This window comes from Aotus nancymaae, unplaced genomic scaffold (genome assembly GCF_030222135.1).
Source record: "Aotus nancymaae isolate 86718 unplaced genomic scaffold, 86718_ANA_hifiasm-v0.15.2.pri h1tg000006l, whole genome shotgun sequence".
Lineage (NCBI taxonomy): Eukaryota > Metazoa > Chordata > Mammalia > Primates > Aotidae > Aotus > Aotus nancymaae.
This window is the reverse complement of record NW_026988417.1, coordinates 40,396,087-40,421,695: the sequence shown is the minus strand read 5'-3', so window position 1 is coordinate 40,421,695 and position 25,609 is coordinate 40,396,087. Positions and strand designations below refer to the sequence as shown.

General features: G+C 40.8%; 1 protein-coding gene across 8 annotated transcripts in view; it reads right to left on the bottom strand.

Annotated features, from left to right (window-relative positions):
• Positions 1-25,609, bottom strand: part of LIMCH1 (LIM and calponin homology domains 1) — a 350,623-nt gene that overhangs the window by 66,842 nt on the left and 258,172 nt on the right. For 2 of the 8 annotated variants that reach the window (XM_021675667.2, XM_021675668.2), the window contains exons 1-3: positions 21,448-21,667; positions 20,868-21,063; positions 15,015-15,267 (exon numbers count right to left, since the gene is read on the bottom strand). In XM_021675667.2, the coding sequence (XP_021531342.2) occupies positions 15,015-15,267; positions 20,868-21,063; positions 21,448-21,471 (473 nt within the window). In that variant the 5' untranslated portion in view covers positions 21,472-21,667. Of the gene's footprint in view, positions 1-413; positions 675-1,136; positions 1,246-1,354; positions 1,474-3,051; positions 3,373-4,739; positions 4,983-7,456; positions 7,760-13,755; positions 14,023-15,014; positions 15,268-20,867; positions 21,064-21,447; positions 21,668-25,609 lie in introns of those variants that run through there. The other 6 variants (XM_064366648.1, XM_064366652.1, XM_021675666.2 and 3 more) reach the window with 5 other exon arrangements.

The window sequence follows — 25,609 nt, the reverse complement described above, 5'->3', positions numbered from 1 at the left end:
CAGAAGGCAACGAGTGTTTGCTAATGTTGGAAAATTAACATAACTACAACTTTTGTAAATGGTATTCATTTTCTTTGTACCTGGAATCAGAGTGAAATCAAGTAAGTCAGAAAGAAGTTCAACCCCTTTACCCAAAGGCTCCTTTGTGAGCTAGAGAGAAAAGAATTTCCGATTTACTAAGTCCACAAGAGTCAGAAACAAAAAATGTTTAACAGGTAAATTCACCACTGAATTATACTTGCTTACATGCCAAAAAAGAGGAAAAAATTCTTGGCAGATGAGGCCAATTTTAATCATTCTGTTTCTGCTAGCAACAGCAGGTAAGTGGCACTGAGGCGCCATATGCATTAAGAACATACTGAAAGCTCAGACTGGAGAAACAAAGTCACAAGGGCACAGAATAACCTTCTGACCTCTGATCTTTCATGGGTGGACCCTTAGAAGATTCTTCCACATCCTGTTGCTTTGCAAATGGAACTGGAAGGAACTGGTTTGGCTTGGATCCAGTGTGTCTAAGGGACATCCCAGTTCTCCTGGCCATCATGTCATCTTTTCGTGAATCATCCAACCTTCGCTGGCCTTTCAGTCCACTGCCACTCCAGGCAGGAGCTGTCATCTTCTCGAGCTTCTCTTCTGTCCCTGAAGCCTCACACTCAGAGGCCAGAGGACATGCCCTAGGGCAACATTCAGTCCAGCCAGTCAAAGGCCACTTATTGCTAAAGATATTTTCAGTAGCGTCACTCACTGGCGTTAATTCAAGACAGAAGAAGCCAGCGTCCCTGGAGGCAGCGGCACACACAGCAGCTGAGCAGGAAATCTCCCTTTTGAACACTGGGACCCGCTGACATGCAGCTGGTACTCACACAGGATAGGTTTCCCTTTCTGGTTTTCATGAGTCCTGAGAATGAAATTTGGCCAGTACTCAGCCACATGCAAAGGCTAAAATCACTACCCAGAGCGGGCACCAGAAGCAGCACTCTGATCTTGGGATGAGAACACTCTTTTAGTGACTTTACTCCACTCTCTATCAGCCGCCAAGTGCAGACTGTGACTTTAAGCTGACTTTTTTGGGAACATGACAGCCACACACAGCAGGGACAACACACCACGGAGCAGAGCGCAGGCAAGATGCTCACGGTGGCTGGCTGCTCTCCTCTGATCTTTCTGCCTTTGACAGCCTCTTGGAATCTCTCAGAGTACTTTCCACTTCTTCTTTGCCATCCTGTGGCAGCTGTTTGGATGTAACTAAAGCCAGAGAGGATAGTTTCACTCCTAGGAAAGAATTCACACCAGAGGCCCTGACCCCACCTGTCCTCCTTCGCCTCCTGGAGAGGCAGGAAACACTGCTCCTCACCTTCCTCTGTCCCCCTCGGGCACTCGCCCAGACTGCAGACCCATTCTTCCTGGGACTCCGGCACAGGAGCCAGCCACGAGGCCCTTCTGCAATAGTCACCTAGGCCAGAATTCACTGTTCTGCAGACGATCAAGTAGCATTGGTGGCAAGAAAGGAGAGGAACAAGGGTTACGAAAGAAGACAATGAACGTCCTTGGGAGTGAAAGATTAAGAGAAGAATGTGGCTGCTCTCGTTCCAAAGGCTGGTTAGTAAGGATGATATAATCAGATTGAGATAATGGAATGTGAACTCTGGCTAGGGCCTATGAAGGTCAAACAAGGCTGGCGTAACTCTGTCACCACAAGACTGAGTGATGGGCCCCTCAGGATTCAAGACCTGAAGGATGTATTTCTTATTACTTTCCTACCCCCTCCTCCCCACCTCAGATTCCCACCAGCCTCTGAAACCTCAACTCTTTATTTCTGGTGTTCACAGCCTTTTCTCTTCTATGGTGTCACCCAGAGTTTGGAACCAAAGAAACCCTTGTCATGGGGTCATCCATTATTTCCTTTGGATTTCAAGGGCAAAGTATAAAGAAGAATGCTAGGAACACTTCCTCTGGCTACGGAGAGCCTTGCTTTGCTCCTACCATACAGATGGAATGGAGGTTCCCGGGGCCCATCCAGTTTTACACACGTCCCATATGTGTTTCCTGGAAGAAGGATCAGCCCGCAGAACCAAATCCCCAAAAGAGGACTTGGGAATTCAAAACTGGGTGGCCTCCAGGGAGGACGAGAACTGGGGACAGGCCTATAAGATGTTCTTCCCCTACACATTTGGATGGTGATTCGTCCAAGGAAAGTCTTGGCTTATAGAAACCCCCAAAGAGGAGTGTTTTTAGACTCCTGATTTATTATACAATTTTAAAAAGTAGGGGAGGAAGGAGACCTTTACTTTTTTAATATGTCTACTTAGATGTCCAAAATGTGAACTCATGATACTAATAACTTTTTCTTCCTCTCTCTAAGGCATAGGAAAGAGAGAGGTTATAGATAAGCCCAAGAAACCCTAGTGATATCATTAAAACATTCCATTTAGCTCATTCAATATTTTCAACTAATAAAATAGTGCTGGATGCAGCCAAGGGAAAAAGGGTCATTTGTCAAGATTATTGACATTCCCAGGCAGTGATTCTGGTGACAACAGAATCAAAATGGATGCCTGCCATTTAACCTCACACACATGTTCCCCTCAAGGGGACCCACTAACATTACTTCTGTGTTATGCATAGTCTGTTAAAACTATGTCACCTCTAGGGGTTTGTATAATGTTCTTCAGCAAACTCTTTAAAAGCAGCAGTGGGGCCAGACACAGTGGCTCACGCCTGTAATCCCAGCACTTTGGGAGGCTGAGGCGGGGAGATCACGAAGTCAGGAGTTCGAGACCAGCCTGGCCAACATGGAGAAACCCCATCTCTAGTAAAAATACAAAAATTAGATGGGTGTGGTGGCACGTGCCTGTAATCCTAGCTACTCAGGAGGCTGAGGCAGGAGAATCACTTGAATTCGGGATGCAGAGGTTGCAGTGGGCCAAGATTGCGCCACTGCACTCTAGTCTGGGCAACAGAGCAAGACTCCATCTCAAAAAAAAAATAAAATAAAATAAAGCAGCAGTGACTCCCATGCAGACATCCTTGCTCATGTATGGCAAAAAATACCTGTAGTCATTAAGCGCTTGGTGCCCCTTTAAGCTGGAAGTGGCCACTGAGACAGGAGACATAGAGTCCGTTTGAATCTTGCTGCCATGACAGATGACTTCTTCTTCATCCTCTCTAGGCCCAGCCTTGCCAATGCTAAGCCGCTTCCATTTCTGCTGGTCTATCTCCGTCACTGGTCCAAAGTGCACAAACTTTTGCCTGGGGCTGGAAGCTTTCTTAGAGGCCCTTGCTTTGCGGTTGGCAAAGTCATCACGGATAGCAATTTCTGCTTTAATTTCTGGGGAAAGCTCAGAAGCACAGATATGCTGAACATCTCCATCCCTAGTCAAAACCAGAAAGAAGTTCTAAAAATGTCTAAGTAAAAATCAATAAGAGGTGTGAAAAAAAAAATACTAGAAGTAGTTGGCCCTCCCTATCAGTGGGTTCAGCATTGGTGGATTCAACCAACCTCAGAGGAAATTATTTGGGAGAAAAAAATTCCACAAAGTTTCAAAAAGCAAAACTTGAATTTGCTGTGCAGTAAGTACTACACTGAATCCACATGAATGAAGTGATGTGAAGGCACTGTATTAGGTATATGTGTATAAGGGATGCTTAGGTTTCTGTAGGTATTATCAGTAATCTACAGATAATTTCAAGTATTTGGGGGGATGTGCATAGGTTAAATGCAAATACTATACCATTTCATATAAGGGACTTGAGCATCTAAAAATTTTGGTATCCAAGGGGAATCTTGGAATTAAGCATGGATACCGAGGGACAACTGTATATGAAAAACACTTTTATGGCTAGAGCAGAATTGCTTTTCCATTAATACTCAAATGAAGAAATGATCATTGTCTTGCTTAAAAATGATCATTACCTTGTCTTTAAGTTTCTATAGCTTTCAAAACATTAATTCTAACATCTCTAACGTCGTAAGTGATGGCATAAGAAAATCTTAGGTACTGTGGAATAATTAAAATTATTTTAAAGTCAAGTTTAAATTCTTTACAGTAAACAAGCCTACCAAAATAAATAACCATTCTTAGAAAATCAGCTGAGTTGAAAAGAGAATGTTCTCTCTCCATGTAGTTTGTAACTTTTAGTATTAATAAATTCATCTCATGATGCATGTGCTGAGCTCCAGGAACTCTGTGATGTGAGAGGCACTTTTTCAAGCCATCAAAATAAAAAATGATACAAGGGGCCCGCACAGTGGCTCATGTCTGTAATTCCAGCACTTTGAGAGGCTGATATGGATTACTTGAGCCCTAGGAGCCCTAGGTGTTCAAGACCAGCCTGAGCAACATACCAAGACCCCGTCTCTACAAAAAAAATCAATTAAAAATTTGGCCAGATGCAGTGGTTCATGCCTACAATCTCAGGACTTTGGAAAGCTGAGGCAGGAGGATCCCTTGAGCCTAGGAGTTCAAGACCAGCATAGGCAACAGAGTGAGACCTTGTCTCTATAAAAAATTAACCAGGCATGGTGACACGGGGCTGTAGTCCCAGCTACTCAAAAGGCTGAGGCAGGAGGATTGCTTAAGCCCAGGGGTCAAGGCTACAGTGAACTGTGATCAAGCCACTGTATTCCAGCCTGGGCAACTGAGCAAGACCCCGACTTAAAAAAAAAAAAAGATACAAGGATAAGTGTTTGATGCCTTCAAAATAAAATACTACTACTGCCAGGGGGAAACATGACACACCTCGCCTTTCCTGACACTTTGAGTCTCTCCCACGTCTCCAAGTCGGCTTCTGTTATGTTGGAGAGTGTAATGAAGCTTCGGGGCTCACGGTGAGGGGCAAGGCTGCCCTGAATTCTCCGCTGGGCCAGGTCATCCTTGTGAAGATCTGGCACCTTCCTGAGTCCTCCTTCCACAGGTTCACTCTCCTGAGCCCTTGCATTACAGGTCGCTATTGACTTCACCTCTTCTGTGTAGCCCTGGTTTCTGTCCATTTGATCCAGGCCCCCACATCAATGGAAAAATCAAGTTCAAGGAAGGGGAGCAGAGAAAGAGAATGTCAAGCATGGAAACTCATAGGCTAAGGACAGAACAAAATGATGGAAGTGCCTTTCCCTTTCTCAAAAATGGAATCAAGGAGCTGTGATGACTTTTATCTATACCACCCTTATAACTCTGAATGAAACAGATGTTTTTTTTTCCCCCTACCAGATGACAGACTCAACTACAGTTTAGGAAGAGGAGCAGTGCCTGCTGAAATATTACTAATGGTAATGAGATTTTGGTTGGATGGTAATGATGCCCAATTCCCACACTATTCAAGTTACCGTAATGAATTCAGTTTTTCTGATTGAATCCCTTAGCCCTCTTGGAATGTTTTTTACTGCGCTAGTAAAATGTTCGTAATGAGCTCTGCATGATCCAAACTCTAGGATTAGTTTGTAGATAGCTGGAACATTGTTCACATATTAAATATCTTAAACCTAAACCCACAGCTGCCAGAAAGTACATCTAAGTCAATTCTGAACAGAAAGTCTCAATGTTTAAACTTAACGTCTGCTTCATGACATTAGTCAGGTTTGGCTAATGCAAACTTGAAGAGCAGAGGGTATTCCTCTTTACCCGGATTGAGAGAGTCAATACTCATTTGTTTCTGATGTTAATAACCATTCACCTTTATTGATGCTAAAACTGATATTTTCAATTGTTCTCCTATGAAGTGATCATTAGCTGGCTAACACTGACAAAATTGTGATTTAAACCAAAGCTGTGGCATTTATATGCAAAAATATTCCATTAAAAGTCCACTTCTAACTAAATACGCTTCTTGAAATAGAAAATCTCAAAAAATATAGAAATATAGCCTTTTAATTTTCCCACAAGATATATCATTCGAGCTGGAAAATCATGAGATAGTCTTTTGTCACCTCAATGATTTGGTGTGGTTGCAGAGGCCACAAAAATAGAAAATGGCAGAATTTTCTACTTAGTTTGAGGAAGGAGATCAAGGAAGGGCATAGCAAAGAGGCACAAGGGATCCTTTTTTTTTCTTTTTTTTAAAATAAGTTCTCTGATGCTATCTAGGGAGGTCATAGGCTGCTTCAGACCCAGAGCTGTGTCCACAAACTCAGTCAGGTGACAACAGACAAATGTAGCTGGAAATATAAGGAATTAAAATTACATGTAGGAGAAAGGAAAAAAGGGAGATGAAGGCTAGTCCTTTTCCTGACTCAAATTGCTGATTGACATCAATATGCCTTGATGTTAGTCAGTTATCCAAAAGTCTTTGTTTCACTTGCACAACTGATCCCTCCCTCAAGGCCCTCCAAGAATGGTTTGTTACAAGGTCTGCCAACAGCAATGGCAAAGACCAAGGGCCTTCTGAAGCTATAATGTGTCCTGTAAAGAAATGATGCCAGATTTTCTCTCATCTAATCCCTGTTCTATATCCAGGAATCTCTCATGGGTTTTTGTATCTGGTACTTCCTAAGAAAAATCAAAAAGACCAACTACTCCACTGAGCTCAACAACTCTGCCCAAAGAACCCTTTCAATTGTCTAAGCACAGCTGAGATAATTATATGCTAAGTTTAACAGGCTTAAAAACCTCTAAAGTGATGGGCAAAAAGATGACAATTCAATAATGTAGACGTTAACTCTAGCTGATTTTGATGTAAGGAAAAATACAAGAATGATAAACTCAGCAGGATGAAATTCAGGAAGTGGGTACCCTAAATGAAATCATATCTCCCTCTTAGGACAAAAATCACTGGTCAAATTCCATCTTACTACAAATTTCCTTTCCACAATTCACTCCAACATGTATTAAGAGGATGGGAAAAATTTTGGCAGAAGCAAACTCGCCTGAAAACAATTTCTATGACAGAACATATAGAAGTATATTTTAAGTCTGAGAAGTATTTTTGATGGGAAATATCCATTATCATTTGTCTAGGTGATGCTGCTGCTGTGAGAGAAGAAATAACAAGTCTCATTTTTTTTTCCTTCCAACATCTAAATGGAGCTAATAAGAGAGAAGTGCTTTTCGTGTTTTTCTGCTTCCTTTGAATGGACGGGAGCAGCTGTTAGAGGTGGCTGTTCTCTAATAGGAAATAGTACATGTCTATTTTTGCTAATAATGCCAACTGATGACACCAGCACCCATATGTGGTGATGAGCCCTGATTCAGCACATCTACACACTGGAATTCAATGATTCTTTGGCAAATTCAGCCCTATTTTGGACATGGACACTCTACTGTCTGCCATCCGCATTTAGAGGAGATTGAATATCTAAAGTTCCACTTCAAAATAAACCCCTATTACAAAGTACATATAATTGGGGGGCTGGAAAGAGGAACTGGAGGGGGTACAAGACAAATTGCCTTCACTTAATTATGTCCTCTCTCCCTCTCTTTCATAGACACACACACACACAAACACACACACACACCATGCACACCTTTTATATTCTAGACTTCTTTTATTTGAGATTCCCTTTGAGAGTTGTTTGCTGCCATCTGATTTATCTGCCCCTTTCTTTGGATAAGGGCCATAGAGGAGTTGATTTAATGGCACCGTTGGCTTGGTTTGGTTCATCCTTGCTCTCCTTGCAGCAAAGTCATCCTTCTCAAGATCAGGCAGTCGACACACAACTTCACCTTCTGCCTCTGAATCGTTGCCATGTTGATGGCTCAGGAAAGAGTTTTCTTTGCGAAGGACAATGTCATGAACAGCTTCTTTCTCTTCACTTAATAGTTTTTGACTGATAGGGGAAAATTAAATGGGACTCCACATGTGATCAGACAAAAAAAATTAAATCCCCATCTCTAGACAGACAACTGTATTGTTAGTAAAAAGTCTTCTCAAAATTGTTAGTTCAAATAGCATCTAATAGCATCTGTTCATTATTTCAATCTAGAGTTGCAGCATAGTTAGGGTGGGTTTTAAAACCTTGAATTTAGCCAGACATTAGCAATACTAAAAATTCATTTAGTTTTCAGGGTTCCATCAACAACAGAAAGACAGGATCCTAAATGGCTCTGAAAATGACAGCGTAGATTCTTTGCATGGAATTGGGGAAAGGTGGGAAGCTTTTCGTTACTGTTCATTTTTCTTTAGCACATTAGTACCCAGTAGACACTTAACTTGTTTTTGACTGATGGAGCAAAAAATTGAGTCACCAAGAAACTAATCTGGGAGAAAACAAATGAATACAGCTACATGACAGCACACCTAAAATGTGTCACAGATTACAAAGTGTAAGGAAGTCTTTCTATAGAGCTGAGCTCACCTGAAACATATGGGATAGTTTAAGACCACTCATAGGATGGTCTTAAACTATTCCATTCCTATAGTCCTCCACATCCAGGAAGCTTATCTTGCTCTGCACCTTTCCATCAGGAACCTTTTCTTCCTCTTCTATCTCCTTGTCTCTTTACCTCCCAATTCTTCTTTTTCTTTTTTTTAAGAGCCAGGGTCTGGTTCTATCACACAGGCTGGAATGCAGTGGTGCAATCACAGCTCTCATACCCTAATATAGAAACAGATCTTCCACTTGAACCCCTGAAGTCCAAGAGCAACACTCTTTCCACTTTTGGACAAACCAAATGGTCCTGGGCTCCAACCTCGCCCAACTTGGGCAGAATTTTTTGGAATAAAATATTCATGTTTATGCAAATGGCCCTGCCAATTGGCGATGCCAATTTGAGCAGGAAGAATCTGGTCCCTTGTGCATCTTGTGAGCCCAGCCAGGCTGCGCATTCCCTTCGGTGTTTATTTTTAGGCTAAATGCCCAGTGTGGCAAGACTCATTTCAAGTGATCTGAATTTAGATATGCGAACTTAAAAAAAAAAAAGAGGGTAAAGAAAGTTTCCATACCATTGGCTACTGGAAGACACTCTCGCCCACTTGAAAAATGGTCACAACGACTGATTTTCCACTAATAGCTAATTTCCACTAATTTCCACTAATTCCACTAATTCATGGAGAGCAAAAAATAATGATACAAGTTTTGAGCTGGCATTGATGGCCTTGAAGCAATAAATAATATGTATAAGGTAGATATGTAGGATTGTATTCACAGGTGTCTAGGTACCAAAATATTTAAATGATTTTTATAATGGGTTTTTTTTTCCTTTGAAGGTCCTTAAGGGCAGTCTTTCATGAAATTTGGGTCTGTTTTACTTTATTTTTCAAAAACTACAAATCTTTGATTAGCCAGTACATTCCAGATACACTAACTTTCATGAAAACCCTGCAAAATATAGATTATGATGCCCACTTTGCAGAAGAGAATATTAAGGTCTCTAGTTCAAGCCGTCTGAACTTAGGTAAATTAATTGAAGTATACTCAAGGGGCAGGCCCAGGCTGTCTGGCTTTATATTCATGACAAAGTTTGGCACTTTTATTTCATCCAAGTTAGTCACAGATGAGTTGCTTTGGGAAGGAGTTGCTTTCAGAGCACAGCTCATTGCTTCATGTGGAAGGAACACAGTTCAACGTCAAACGAGAAATGCCAAGCCCTGCCTCCAACTGGCGATCCTGCACAGCCTCACCTAAAACAAGGCAGGCTAGCTGTCTTGATAGGAGAGATTATGGGCCCAAAGCAGGTGAGGGGGAAGAAAAGCTCATCTCAACGTTTCTGAGGCTTATATATTTCAAAGTGAATGAGATAATGATTTAAACTAAGGAGGAGCTGGGGTTTTCTTTCACCCCGTTTTAACTTAGCAATGTATAAGCAACCAGCTCAGATTGGTAGCTAGTGTATTCCACTGAAGGAAACTGGGCTCTCCAGAAAAGCCTGGGAATGTGCTGGGGGATACCGGAAACCTCCCTGTTCATCCCGTCTCCAATCAGGGCAGCTATTTGGTTAGTGCACAAGTAATTGCGTTTTTTGCCTTTAAAAATGGCAAAACCACAATTACTTGTGCACCAGCCTAATACAACCAGAGTCACAAAGATTCATGCAAGTTATGTGCCTGGCTGGTCCCCGATACCCAAGGAGGATCTGTTCAGCAGCCATGGTGAACCAGCGTCTGGTGAGGAGGGTCTGTAGAGGAATCTGTGTCTGGCACTTAGCTGCATCTGCTCTTCTTCTAAAGATTTCTAAAATGTCTATTGTTCCTCAGAGGTTTTTTTACCCGCTTTTTTCCCCCGCTCTGTAATTAATTACTATGTGGTTGAGAAGATCCACAGACTAGCAGAAACCAAGCACTGAGTGCTGAAACATATGAAAACAATTAGAAAAGAAGTACAATCACGTGAAACCTATAATTCAGTTAAAAAAAATTTTTACTTCTCCAATGGGAAACACCAAGTAAAAGAACTCAAATCTCCATGGCACTTTAATTCAGGGGAAGTGCATCTCGGTTCTTATTTTATCCTCTTGAAAACAGAAATCTTGGCTTCTTTGGCAGAGTGTCATATTTGGGGAATAATTAAGTTAGTGCAACCATAAAATAAAATAGAAGAAAAAGTTTATATACGTTTTCACTTCAATGGAAACTCTAATAAATATTAAAGTCCACACATTTATTAAGAAGTCCTACTTTCTGTCTCCTGATGCTAAGATACTGCTAATATATTATTTGACAGGAAGCTTGGAGCTTCTAGGATTTTGACCTCATGTGAAAATGAAATAACATGCACCTCTGCTCCCTTTTGTATACTGCCTTAAAGATAATGCGAGTCTCACTCTGTCACCCAGGCTGGAGTGCACTAATACAATCTTGGCTTACTGCAACCTCTGCCTCCGGGGGTTCAAGTGATTCTTGTGCCTCAGCCTCCCTAAGTAGCTGGGATTACAGGCATGCGGCACCACGCCCAGGTGATTTTTTTGTATTTTTAGTAGAGACAGGGTTTTACCACGTTGGTCAGGCTGGTCTTGAACTCCTGACCTCAAGTGATCTGCCCGCCTCAGCCTCCCAAAGTGCTGAGATTGCAGGTGTGAACCACCGCATCCAGCCTAGCAAGGTGTTTAAGAATATACTTGGGAAACAAGCAAACAAAAAACAGTCCACAAAATAAAGCTTTGTTGTTCATCTATATGCTCCTCCCCTTGGACAGGGCTCTGTTATCTCACTCATTTCTGCAAACATTTCCCAACTGAGAAATGGGCCACAACAAGTGGTCCTCTTATTGGGTGCAAAGACGTGCTGGCCAGAATTCATCTGGATGTCAAAGACAGAACACTGAGGTTAAAATGTCTTCAGAGACATCAGCATATTTCAATGATTTAAATTCTTATTTTCCAGACACCGAGAGTCCTTTTCTTCTTCATGATACTTCATTCCAGTTAAACCAGTTTCTGCCACATTAAAAGCAGGATCCCAAATGTGAATAAACTTAGAATGACTCTCAACTCTTGTGGCTTGCAAAAAGTAAGTAACAAAGACATAGACATGCCAGGATGGTGGCATGCTATGTGTAAAACCTTTATGAGAGAGCTGGCAGCTGAAAAATCTGTCTAACAAATGAATTCTGGGTGTTTGGAGCAGCTGTGTTGTGTTGCTATTGGGAACATTCTCTGAGAATATGCATAATTATCCGGAACCCAATTTTAAATGCTAAGTCAGAAGATCTGAGGCATCATGACATTAACTGACCTGCAAACTTCTGCATACGAGAGCTAACTTGGATGAAACAGGTTAAAATTAAGCCAGATAACAGGAAACATGAATGGAAGTGAAATAAAGAAATATATATCCATTAGAATTACATTTTTTTTTTTTTTTTTTGAGACAGAGTCTCACTCTGTCACCAGGCTAGAGTGTAGTGGCGTGATCTCAGCTAACTGCAACCTACGCCTCCCGGGTTCAAGCGATTCTCCTGCCTCAACCTCCCAAGTAGCTGGGATTATAGGCACATGCCACCACGCCCAGCCAGTGTGTGTGTGTGTGTGTGTGTGTGTGTGTGTGTGTGTGTGTGTGTGTGTCTAGTAGAGAAGCGTTTCACCATTTTGGCCAGGATAGTCTTGATCTTTTGACCTCGTGATCTGCCCACCTCAGCCTCCCAAAATGCTGGGATTACAGGCATGATAGAATTACATTTTTAAACTATGATTTGATGTTTGTACAGTGAATGCGAGTTGTCACAAAAGAGTTCAAAGTTTTTTATAAAATAAACACCCCAGTTACTGAAGTGGCACAGTACGCATATGGACTTCCCAGCCTTTGCCCAACTTCTCTTCTCTACATGACCATTATTCCTGAGTGTGCTGAATTAGCTTAATGCAGCTCCCCCTCGTCCCCGCTTGCTGTTTTAGATACTCTAAAGATTATGGTATCCTTGGTAAACACTAGCTTAAACACTCTACACATGTGATATAAACGAAAGATGTGTGTCAAAGATAGGAAGATCAAATTATTACCTACTACTATGTCCTTAAAGGCAGAAGCTAGAGAAGTCTGAAAAATGATACATAGTGAGGAGATATTATTCCTCTCACTATTATTATTTTTGTCTTCTCAGCATCTAGTCTGGTCTCTGGTATATGGGATGCTCAAGGGATGTAGAAAAAAATGTGTCTGAAAAGGTTTCTGTATCAAAACTTAAGAATATCTGGATTTTAAAAAAGATTTTATTACATTACTCTTCATTATTTAATAAATTCAGAGAGCTATTTGTAACAAAAGCACAATTTTATGTTAGAATATTCCAGAAGCACAAATGTGTTTAGAATAGGCATGATTATCTGTAACATACCACAGACAAAGAGGAAGTATATCCTTTGGTTCTTAAACCAGCCTGACCAACATGGTGAAACCTCATCTCTACTAAAAATCCAAAAATTAGCCAGGCATGGTGGTACATGCCTATAATCCCAGCTACTTAAGAGGCTGAGGCAGAAGAATTGCTTGAACCTGGGAGGCAGAGGTTGCAGTGAGCTGAGATTGCACCACTGTACTCCAGCTTGGGCGACACAATGAGACTCTGTCTCAAGAGAAAAAAAAAGACATAAATGGAACAGCAAGTGGCAAAGGAATTTCAACTGTCAAATTATTATTAATGTCAATTTGTAAAATACACTTTGGCTGCACTATTATTTGTTAGGATTATTGTGGTTATTATATAAGAAAAATTAACTAGCTTCTCAAAACACTACAGAAGAGTGTAGAACTATAATTTTCCTTGGCTCTGATTGCTGCCATCTCACATGTAATACAAAACTATCAGTACCGGATACTAGTACCTTTGTTACAATTAAAGAGAAGTAATTACACCATTCTTTGTTTTTGAATCAACATGCTTTAGAAAATAAGGAGTCAAATAAACTCAATTCTACTTAGTACCCTCTTGAGACAAAGAAAGTAAGTGGATTTTTGTAAGCCAGCCACCCTCTAGAGTGTTCCCCATTTCAAAGAAACAGACTATCTTCTAGTGATGTGTAAAGTAAGATATGAGCCATTTAGGAGTAGCGTGAAAATTAACAAGCCAAAAACAATAGAAAAACACAATGCTATTACTAGGTAAATCCTGCAGCCCACAAATGATGGCCACAAATACATGAGGAAGACAAGGTCTGCACCAAGCAGCGAGGAGCTCACTCTTCACCTTCATCTAAAATACCCAGGAGGTACTTAACAGAGACATGCCTTAAGGCAAAGACTATCATCTATGTGCTCAGAGTAGGGAACAGCGATGCAACAGGAAAAGCGGGAAGTAGAAAAAGTAAGATGAAAACTCCAACTCTCTAGAGACATTCCAAACCCCCAGGCATGCAGAAAGCCAGCCGGGCCAGCTCTCAGCCCAGAGCTGACCTGGCAAAGCGCTGTGCTGCTGGCATGACCTTGATTCCGGCTTGCTCTAGCCTTTTGCGCTTTTGGATCTCAGCAGCATCTTTTTCTTCAGACTTGGGAGCTGGTGCCACCACAGCCCCGTCTGAAGAAGGGTGCTCCTTACCACTGCCGTCGGGTAATTCACACCCACCATGGGAAGGCTTCCGACCAGGATTCATTTGGCCAACTGGGTCGTCTTCATCAGCAGACCCCACTTCACTCCCCTCTTCCTCTATCGTTTCAGGAAAGCTAGTGAGTTGGACAATATGATTTACCAAACTAACAGACTGGGCTGGGGAGCACACCCCATGTCATCTCCCCGCTATTCTGATTTTCACTTTAGAAAAGGAAGTCATAGCACAAAATGTGATCCTGAAAATGTGAAGAAAATTCAACGCAACCATTTGTTAATTCATACAATGCATCATACCCGCAACATTGAGAGTTATCCCAGACTTGATAATAAAAGGCAAAAACCTTTTCTGCTGCAAACGTAAAATTCATTAGTTTGTTCAGCAAACTAACAATTGTAATAAAATCTGTATTCAATGGAAAGTAATAGTACAGATGGACTAATGGAGAAGTTTATTTTATTATAAGGTTCTTGAAGGCAGGAACTCTGCCTTATTTGTTATTGGGTCCCCAGTGCCTAGTATATAGTAGATGTTCAACAAGTACTTGCTGAATAAATGAACAAATAAATACAAAAGCATGAGATTAAGGAAACCACTGTTTCCCTAAAGAGATGAGAAATCCATTTACTATGACTATTTCTACATGTGATTGTGAACCATATTCCATGCATCACGTATTTGTATCACATATTTGAGCTTATATCAGATTAATTTAAGCCTAGATTTTTAAAATCTCTTTTTTCGTAAAGATAGGAATCTTTCTACACCTAATCTGATAGGATTCGGAGTCAAGCAGTCTCTGCAGAAGGACACAGATGACAGATTTGCTCTCAATGTCCTATCAACAGAATTGGTTTCAGAAATTTGCTTATTTAGGCATGTACCTGCTGAATATCTATTGTGTGCCAGGCACTGTTCTAGGCACACTCACCAAGCTTCTATTTTCTCCTGACAAGCTCCCTCCAAAGATCTGTCCCACCCACCTCTGTCTGTAATCTTCCATCAAAGTTCTGAATTGGTCATTTAACCTCATTCCTGTCCAGGAGCTGCAGTTCCCAAACCACTCATGTCTAAGTCAGTAAGAGGGCAGCTGCACTCAGGCCTTACCTGAAGGGCCTCTCCCCACCCAGGGGGGAGGTGGCGGTACTCCAGCTCTTGCGGTATTCCTCACGCTCTGCTTTCTTCTTTCTCAGAGGTGCAGGGACATAGGCCGTCTGATTGCTTTTGTTCGGGAGGTACTGGTTAAAAGGCACTACTGATTTCGGCTCACCATGGGAAGTCCGCCTTGCAGACATGTCATCCTTCTTCACATCTGGCAGCTTCCGATGAGGCAAGTCGGATTCAGAGTCACTTCCTCTCCCTGGGAAAGAGGATGGGTGCTGAGAAAGTGTGTCAAGCTAGCAGAAAGTTCCCAATGTTAAGTACGCATTAGGGATGTGGTTCAATCTGTGGGTTCTGAGGATTCCTTCTTAAATCATTAACTTAACAAATCGAAAGAATCCATGTGGATTACTCTACTCTGGGAAAAGAAGTGAAAAAAATCAGGAAAAAAAAACCAACAAGGGCAAAATTTTAAAATACAGACATAAGCCTAACTGCATCTGAAAACTATAATTAGCAACACACCTGCAATAGGATTATATGCCTACTGAGATTCTGCTACTCTCAAAAGAAGAAAACAGAAATCAATCAATGAAGTTTTCACTGAGCACCTGCTGCATGTCTTACACTATGCCAGATACTCCAGCAAATAAAAATTATGAGACATTTTGTCTTTGAGGTATCTTTAACCAACCCATAACATACCTAGAGAATTTAAGTTACAATCAAGAAGCCAAGAACCATAGGAATTCAGGAACATGATCGATTTGGATTATACCAAGGGTTTGCCTTCCAGGAAGTGGTTCAGGTCGTTCCTCTGCATGGGAGCTCATCCTGGTTCCCACAGCTGGAGGCAATCTGCTCTTCTTTTGGACCCTATGCCCCCATGATCTTGTCTTTTCCTCTGGTGCATTCTACTTTCTAGCTTGTACTTTGAGAATAAGAGCTTTATAGTTTTTATAGTTTTCATGTCATTGCCTTTGTACACAGTGGACACCCTTAGAATATCTGATGAATAAATGAGTTGGTTTGGCTTAGAGAGTGTTTTAGACAACACATGGGAATTCAATGTTCCCAACATCAGCCATTTGTTGGACAATAGACCCAATAATTATATTGTATTCTTGTTTCCTGAGTCCTATCTTATTAGATTTCTAGGATCTCTTAGAATGAAGTCATCATTCCAACAAAACTACCATGTAAGTAGCCACCATTTCAATGCTGGTTGAAAACAATTAGTCAATGACAGCATTACAAGATTATTCAACTATGTTGGTGATAAATGAAATGTATACCTCTTTAGACTTAAGAAAAGAGCCTTGGCCAGGCACGGTGGCTCATGTCTGTAATCCCAGCACTTTGGGAGGCCAAAGTGGGCAGATCACTTGAGGTCAAGAATTTGAGACCATCCTGGCCAACATGGTGAAACCTCATCTCTACTAAAAATAAAAAAATTAGCCAGGCGTGGTAGCACAGACCGGTAATCCCAGCTACTCAGGAGGCTGAGGCAGGAGAATTGCTTGAACCCAGGAGGCGGAGGTTGCAGTGAGCCGAGATTGCACCACTGCACTCCAGCCTGGGCAACAGAGTGAGACTCCGTCTCAAAAAAAAAAAGAAAAAAAGAAAAAAACATAGAACCTTACACTAAGAGCCAAGAGATGTGGCAGCCTGGCACAGGGGTTGGTTAAGTGTTAAGCCAGAACCACTTCCTCTGGTGTTCTGCTCATTTGTATATGTTACATCAGTACTTTAAGCCTCAGTTTCCCAATTTATAAAATGAGGATAATAATACCCCTACCTCATAGCTGTTAGAAGGACCAGATACATATAAAACTATTGGTACAGTGCTTGGGTTAGACTGAGTGCTTAATAAATACTGGCTACTTTTTATGTCATAATAATTCTGGATCTGTCAGAAATGCTGTGGGCTCCTAGGGTTGTCTCTAACATACTTGATTGTCCTTTTCTGTAAAATAGAAATAAAATGATTTGCCCTGGAGGTTAAATGATATAATGGTTTTTAAAAGACTGTAAAACTTAAAAGCATTGACCATAAACAAGTTGTTCATTGTTGCAGATGAAGTATTCAGTTTATGAATTATTCATGCCCCATGCGTTCAGTCTTCCTTCTGAAGTTTTGACCATTTCATTACTTATCAGTACAGTATTTGGTTCATAATTTAGCTCCTTTCTACCCTGTCTTTAAACAAGTATATCTGTCTCAGTATCACAATGAAATGTTTAGTGCCCCCTGTGAATTGCTTTATAAACAAATACTAACACCACCTTACCTTGCTAAACTCTTACATTTGTTTCCCCATTTGATACTATCCTCATTTTATAAAGGTAGGAACAGAGGCTCAGTGAGCCTGTAGGAACCCCTTCTGCAGGGCTGCTTAGTGACAGCTCTGAAATTCTTTCTGTTCTCTTGACTCCCAAAGCTCTTTCCTCTGTGACACGCCTGTCTTGGGAAAATGTCCTCTGATAAAAGTGTCCTGACTATGAGAAGTGCTGCGCTTTGTTGAACAAATAAAGCAAAGGATTCTTCAATCAACTATGAAAGCTTAGTGATGGATTAGATTTGCCTCAGGTCCCTCAATTCTAAAATCCTATAATCTATGAACCTTATTTGTATAGTATCTATACACACACATACATATATAGATATCTATATATATTATCTATAATATACTGAGTGAAAGTCTCCAAATATGTTGTCTAACAACATAAGCAAATTACTTTTTCCCTCACTTATTCTTTGGTGAATGTCTTAGACACTTCGAGAAATGTTAGCCTTGCAAATGCTCCAGGACAGAGTAGCTCAGTCGAAAGAAGTATAGGTTTATGGATTTAGAGACCAGGGTCTAAAATTTCAGCTCTACCATCTACTAGCTCTGTGGCCCTGGGAAACTTAAATCTTCTATACTTCAGGGTCCTCATGGGATACATGAAGGTGATAATACAGGTATTACATGTTGTCATAAGGATTAAATGAGATGACAGAAAGCACCTAGGAGGCAGCCGGCCCAGTATACCCTTGGTAAATGTCAGAGTCTTCTTATCTAAGGCTGGCACCTCAAAAGTTTTGACTTCACCTCTCCCTGTGAACATGGAAATTTACTAGGGTGGTTTCTCCATTTATGTCCAGTTAGGAAAATGGAATCTAGCATGTGATGATGATGTTCTTTTTTATCAAAGTCTGATTCTTCCTTTTCATGAGGCTACATTTCTCTCTCAGTTACTGAAGGTCTTTCTTTAACATATCTTTGCCATACACACCCCCAACTCTTCGCTTTTTAATCTTCCTCTAGCACTTTGATTTATCTCATTGTTTCCCTCCCTTAGCATGTCTTTTATACAAAACATTAGACTGTTCATTTAACCTCATGCATCATATTTACAAAATGTGTTCTTAATTCTAAAAACATCTGGGTGGAGGGTTTTGTTATTTCCTCTTCAATGAAGCCCATTATGTGGACTCATAAGAGATGCTATTAATGGTGGGGGAGAAACTGGGCATCTGTCTAGCAAGACAGATTGGTTAAATCAATCCTGGGGATCTATAGCATCCTACCAGGTAGCTCGTGTCCAACCCACAGAATCATGATGCCTCTCATGAGTATGGCTCCTGATTGTTTTTATTGAATGGATTAGTGGGAATATATAATAATAAAATGAAAGATCTCTATATTGGCCCAATATAGAGTTGAAGAATTTCATGATAAGACAGATATTCCCTAACTGATTGTGAGTCCTAGGATATAAATTCTCAAGACTTAAAAAAACAAGTTTCTTTTTTTTTCAAATTTGGAAGTGTTTATTAGGACTAGCAATCTTCTTAATTAGCATCATTTAAAAAAACATAATATAAACTCTTACGAAACCCAACATCTATTTGGCTAAAATTATACCACATTTTAAACAGCAGATTAATAAATGTGTTGTTTTTCAAATCTCATTAGGTCTTGATTAGTTTACAAGAACCTAAGCCTTAAGGTATTGGGTTGATTGGTGAAATCTGTGTGTAAGAAGCTCTTCCATGGATGGCGTTTTGTGAAGCTCTAATTTCATGTGTTTTTTTTTGGATGGAGAAAACATTCATAAAAACACTCTAGCTTATCAATTTTAATTGCTGCAAACTAAATTGTGCTTCAGCACATATTAATATAATATTAGTAATCACCACCTCAAATCTCTTCAAGATGTGATTCGTTTAAACATTAAACTTCCTAAAGCTGGTAACAATAAATAAACGATCTACACTGGCAGTTAAGAAAAAAACAGGATGAAGAAAATGCAATAACTTAAAACAACTAATCAAAATAATATGGATGAAATCGTTTGGTTAAGGTATGTTTTGGAAAAGTAAATCTACTCTTTGGTTATGTTAAAGCTCACTTAGATCGTGAACTTGGTATTTAACTTCTAACAGTGTGGGGGGCACTTAAGATGTCATATAACATTTTAGAAATGCTTTGCAAAAGGCTCACAATGCACCCTGGAATTCTTCAGGAGTCACATACTATGTGGCCCGAGGCTAAACTATTTGTTGGAAAGTTTAAGTCCGAAACAAAAGCATTAGTTCAGTCATTCCAGAATAAAACATCTATTAGGCAAAGAGAAAGAAGTGTGGGTAAACTAAGCTTAAGAGCATAGATTTTGCATTCACACTTCTTGAAGCTAACACTGTTATGCTACTTTCTGACAGTGATTTTTTTGTAACTTGTAAATATTGAGATGATTACTTAACTCCTCAAAGGCTCATCTGTAAAGCAAGGATAAGTAATGTCTCACAGCTCTGTGGGAGTGCTGAATGAGATACTGAGTGAGTATCTCTAAGATCTCAGCTGACGACTAAATGAGATACTGTGTGCCAAGGAATTAACTTAGATCCTGGACACATTAAATAGTCAAGTATTTTAGTAACAGAATTTTATAGTTGGAAGGGATCTTTTAGCTACAAAAGATAATTCTCATCTCAGAGTAGGCTTAAGATATGATAGCTAGATATAGTAGCATCAACAAGCAATACATTAAAAAAAGAAACACTTTAAAAACTCCCACCAGCCCTCATGTTTTCCACAAGTTTATATATGTAGAATATGTAGAACAAAACCATTTTTCCTTCTAAAAGTACAAAGGTACAAGATAAGTAAGACAAACAGCTTCTGAAAAACAGGCATTACATGTATATCAAGTTACATGATTACACATTTTTTGTAAAGAAAAATGATCATCTCTTCCAAGAGATATAAAACCCATAGGGTTTAAATCAATCCCAGCTTCAGAATGAGGAGGCAGCCTGGGTTGTGAACTACACATTAATGGCCACCTGCATCATGCTAGCTATACCAGTCAGGTATCATAAGCATCAAACAGATTGTCAAAAACCATGCCAATTAAAGTTGCACAATCCCAGGCTTCAGAACTTTCCTAAGTGTGTGCAGCTCATTTCCAGTTTACTGGAAGTTGATCCATTTTCACTTATATAGTGTGGTACTCACTCAAACATTTCCTTTCCTCATGCCCAGAGTATATAAACCTCCAGCACACTTTATGAGCTAATGGTCTGCACAGTGTCTTGATTCACTGAGACCAAGGGAGGAATGATGTAACACATTTTCCAATAGAAGATATGCTCACTGAGGCAGTGCTCAAATAAACTCCTGGCAAAGCCAACCAAAATTCTAAGGACCATGAAAAACAACATTCAAAGACTTTTTTCCTGCCAGTTTATAGAATTACTAGGTTCCAGCAAGGTGGATATGGAGTCTGCTTTCCCGTCCCTCTGCCAGCCGCAGTGCAGCCCCTGCAAATGTTTAATTCCAAGATGGATAGTTTCTTAAGACTCCAACCTACCATCACTGCTTCCCCTGAGGACTACATCTGGTGAAGGCGTCTGCCGAGAGCGAGAGCCAAAGGAATCCAGGCTGTCGAAGGAATCATCTCTGCCGTGGCGAGGAGGAGAGAGGGAGTCGCTGCGCTCGGAATCCCAGCAGTCGATGTAGCCACTGTCTCGGATACTGCGTTTAGGACTCTCAATGTCATCAGTCTCCTGTCCAAAAAGAAAATGAAAAGATTACAGGCATTACTGCATTCTAGCCTACAGTATCAGGGACACGGGTCTCCAGGGGTCTCCAAAAAATCAAGCCCTGCATATCACATCAGCATGGAAAGATTGTGGTAACCAGTTATAGGATCAATCATCATCGAAAAGTCATCACTCTGTTCCTCAAGCCTCCTCTGCTGCAACTTTCCCAATCAGAAAATCATGCACAACATTTCAAAAAAAGAAATTCCCAAATAACACATATCCCTAAGGTTTAAAAAAAAAAAAAAAGAATAGAGAAAGAATTAGAAGAAAGGATTATAAAGTTTGGATTCACGACAGTACAATGTAGTTCAAAACCAAAACAAAAAAAAAAGCCAAATCCTTAACCTTGACTTGTCTTTCGGAATCCATGACTGCATGTCTGTCCTGGGAATGAGCCCCTGGTTTAGCTGTGCAACTTTTGCTCCTGTTTATGCCATCTGGCAAATGCAGGCAGCATTTGTTTCTGCAGCAGAATCAGTTCTGTAAAATCCTGGAGCAGCACGCATTCATCTCCTGCTACCTTGAAGGGAAATTCCTGCTCTGAAAGGGAGTTGCCTTTCTGAGGCAAAAAGTTAAAAAAAAAAAAGGCAATGAAAAATATGCAAAACGCTTTTCCTGATGCCTCAGAAGAATCCAGGCATGCTCTCGCTCTAGGCCAGCTCTTGGCGCTGGGGGAGCTGAAAGCACTTGTGGCTGACCCACATGTTCAGAGCAGGGAGAACAATGGCTGTCTTTGACAGCCTGTGATTATAAATTCTTTCCAGCACAAGCAGCACATACTAAAACACTGAAACTCCAGCAGAAGAAAGGTCAGTCAAAGCCATCCTCACCCTCGTATTATAATAAAAGCCTTGTTCCCGCCAGTGTCTTAGCATTAATTACAATAGTCCAGGCTGACTAAAACAAAAATAACTCCGGTCACTCAAAGATAAACCTCAATTTAATATCCTCTGGACTGTCACTTAAAATTAGGACTGTGCATAACACTGGCAGAGAGGCATGTTCTCATCGGCAAAGACTGGAATGCCACACTGTAGATTTCCTGGGATGCTCATGAAAGTCCCCTCCACATTCCCAACAGAAAGGAAAAATAAATATTCTTCATGTTAGCAGTTTTGGAAACTGGTCTAAACTGTCTAGGATGCCCATGGGAGCCAGTGCCTTTGCAGGAAGTGCCTTTGCTTGCTGCTTCTATCAATTATATCCAGAGCTTCTGACATACTCTGCAGCAGGAGGCCCTTTGCTGGGGACAGAGTGGCTGTAATTTGCAAGACACACACAGCTTTGCATCAAGAGAAGGAAGTGGGCAAGAGGACAAGGGCAGGACTGAGAGGAGCACCCTGCAGCCTCCAGACAGAGGATTGATTAATACCCCTGAAAAATAGGTTGTCAAATGGCCTGGGTGAGTAGAGCTGGAATGACCTTCCAGAGGAAGGCAGAAATTCCAGTTATGGAAATTAAGGTAGCTTACTTATAGGTCAAAAGTTAACCAGGACATGAACAAAAGCCAGGCCTGACTAGCTGGAAAAGAAAGAACTCATGACTCACTGAAAATTATAGACCCAAATTGGATATGGTTTCATATTTAATATCTTTGGAAATGCATGTAATTATCTTGGGTTATTTACCGGCTGAGAATCGGCCAAATGGTGAAAAAACAAAGGTCACTTTTATTGAACACTTATTATGTGTCTGTGGCTACACTTGATGCTTTCTTCATGTTATGTTATTTAATCCTCACAACCACGCATCCTACAATGTGGTTAGCATTATCCCTATTTTACAGAAGAGAAAAATAAGAATCAGAGAGGTTAAGTAACTTGACTGAGGTCACACAGTTAGTGGCAAAGCTGTGATTCCAACCCAGAACTCTGTCTCCAAATCCCAAACAATATACCTGAAAATATTTGATCATCTTTTATATAGTTACAGCTCCATCATCAGCATCTTCTCCTCCACTATTAGACACTTACTACCTCCTTATTCTGTAGCTGATGCTAACCTCAATTATGTTCCTCAGCTGAATGCTATTATGCCTAGATCACAAAACTATAAATACAGTTATGTGTTGGTGAATGGCAGGGATATGTCATTAGGTGATTTCACTGTTGTGCAAACATCATAGTGTGTACTCACACAAACCTAGATGCCAGATCCTACTACACACCTAGGCTGTTCGTACAGCCTATTGTTCCTATGCTGCAAACCTGTACAGCAAGTGACGGTACTGAATACTGTAGGTAATTGCAACACAATGCTAAGTACTTGTGCATCTACACATACCTAAACATAGAAAAGATAGAGTAAAAATGTGCTACAGATGGAGTCTCCATTCTCCAAATGCTTGAGACCAAAAGCATTCAGGATTTCTGATTTGTTTGGATTTGGAAATACCTGCATTGTACAGGTCAGCATCATCCCAAATCTGAAAATCCAAAATCCAAAATTCCAGTGAGCACTTCCTTTCAGAGTCACATCTTTGCTCAAAAGTTTTGGATTTTGGAACATTTCAGGTTTCAGATTTTCAGATTAGGGATACTCAACCTGCATTATAATTTTCCAGGACCACTGTCGTATATGCTGTCCACTATTGACTGAAACATTGTTATATGGAGCACGATTAGTGCAAAAGAGAGGGAATTTAGCGTAATGGTTAATAGAATGGCCTCTGAATCCCGACTGGCTGGGTTTAAATACTGGCTCCACTCCTTGCCAGCTGTGTGACCTTAGGAAAGTTATTTCATTTCTCCAGACCTCAGTTTTCTCATCCATAAAATGGGACTAATAATAGTGCCTATCTCACAGAGTTGCTGGGAGAGTTAAATGGGTTCATATATGGAAAGTGTTCAGAAAAATGCCTATTACAGAAAAAGTACTCTAAAAGTACCAGCTATAGTTATAATTACTACAATTTATTCACTCAAATAGGTAAATTTCAATATATACAAATCATAAGACATTTATAAATATAGCTAGGGACATAACTTTACACACATTCTGATACTCCTCTATCTCTTTCTTTGTTTATATCCCATATCTAGATGTCTTAAGCCTAATTTCCCATCAAGAAAGACAGACTCTCAGGGAGCCAGACCGCTGTCACATCTGGAAATGACACAACTACAAGCTCCTTGGCACAGCATTACACAACTGGGCTTTCAAGAAAATAATATCAGAAAGGCTCCCCACAGGCCCAAATGTCTTCCCCACCCTCGCCCGACAAACCACAGGATAAGAAAGGAAAAAGTCAACATGCCTCTTGGAGCGTTAGCTGCTTTCTCACAGCTAGTTATGGGAAGGAAAAACAGAAAGGCTGCTATGTTCGTGGCTGTGTAGAAAGCCAAGAATCAAACCCTGGACCAAGTGCAACAGCTGGGAGCTGAATGGCATGGCCAGTTTGAAAAGTGAAAACCAGGCCACCAGTGGCTGTCCTTGGCCAAGCTCATTCCCTGGGAAGCTCAGGGTGAAGTGAGAGGCTGGCTCTTCAGCCAGAAATAAAAATGTGGATACCAGCTGGATGGACAATCCTTTGGTTGCCATCAAGTCACCATATCTCATTTTTCTGGTCACTTAAAGAGAAGCTTCTGAGGGTGAGTAGAAGATACAAGCCGACCCGGAAACAAGCACGTCTACATTCTCCTTTCTTGGGCTCTAATTAACATAGTCTCTGCTTTTCATCTAGAAGCTCAGTCTCTCGTGCTAACTGCTACTGAGTTATTCTAGTAAAAGTATGTTAATGAAGAAGTGAGAACTATCAGCTTCATAAAATTTTGGGATTATTTTACTCTTCTTCTTCCCATTCCCCCTTTCTCAGACATAGCAAGAACCAGCTAGGATTGGTGGATGACTTCACAGTTTCTGAGACACTCCAGATACCTCTCTCTTACCACTGACCATTTTCTGATCCCTTTGTGACTTGTGAGGTGGCTTACTCGGCTCTAGAGGGCTTTAGGGTTCTACTTTTCCAGCCTGCTCAGCCACTCTCCACCCATCACCCTCTGGTTGTGGAAGCTGTTCATTCCACAAATATTTACTGAACATCTTCTGTGTGACAGGCACTGTTCTAGTCCACAACATTCCATAAAAGTCAACAAATACCCTGTCCTCATGGTCCTTAAGTTCCAGGAGAGAAGACAAAACATAAACAGAAAAACACAAATGAATACAAAGTTGGATGATAAGTATCATGAGAAAAAAAAATAAGGTGTGTTGAGGGACAAGAAGGTGAGACGGTTGCTCTTTGAGGCAGAAATCTTGCATCTGTTTGCTCACCATGCTCCCTCCCTTTTTCCCTTTCTTCCTGTAATGCCCCTCACCCCCTGAAACAGGAATAGGCTGTGCCAGTCATGGTATCACTTGCCTCTGATCACAGTGACTGCTTCAGGAATAAGGTCCACACTGGGCCAGGGTACATTACTAGGAATTTTACACCTGGGGCCAGGGGTAAGAATTCCCTTGGTTTTCTGGGCAAAGAGCTAGAAACAAGTAATCCTGGGGATGATATTGG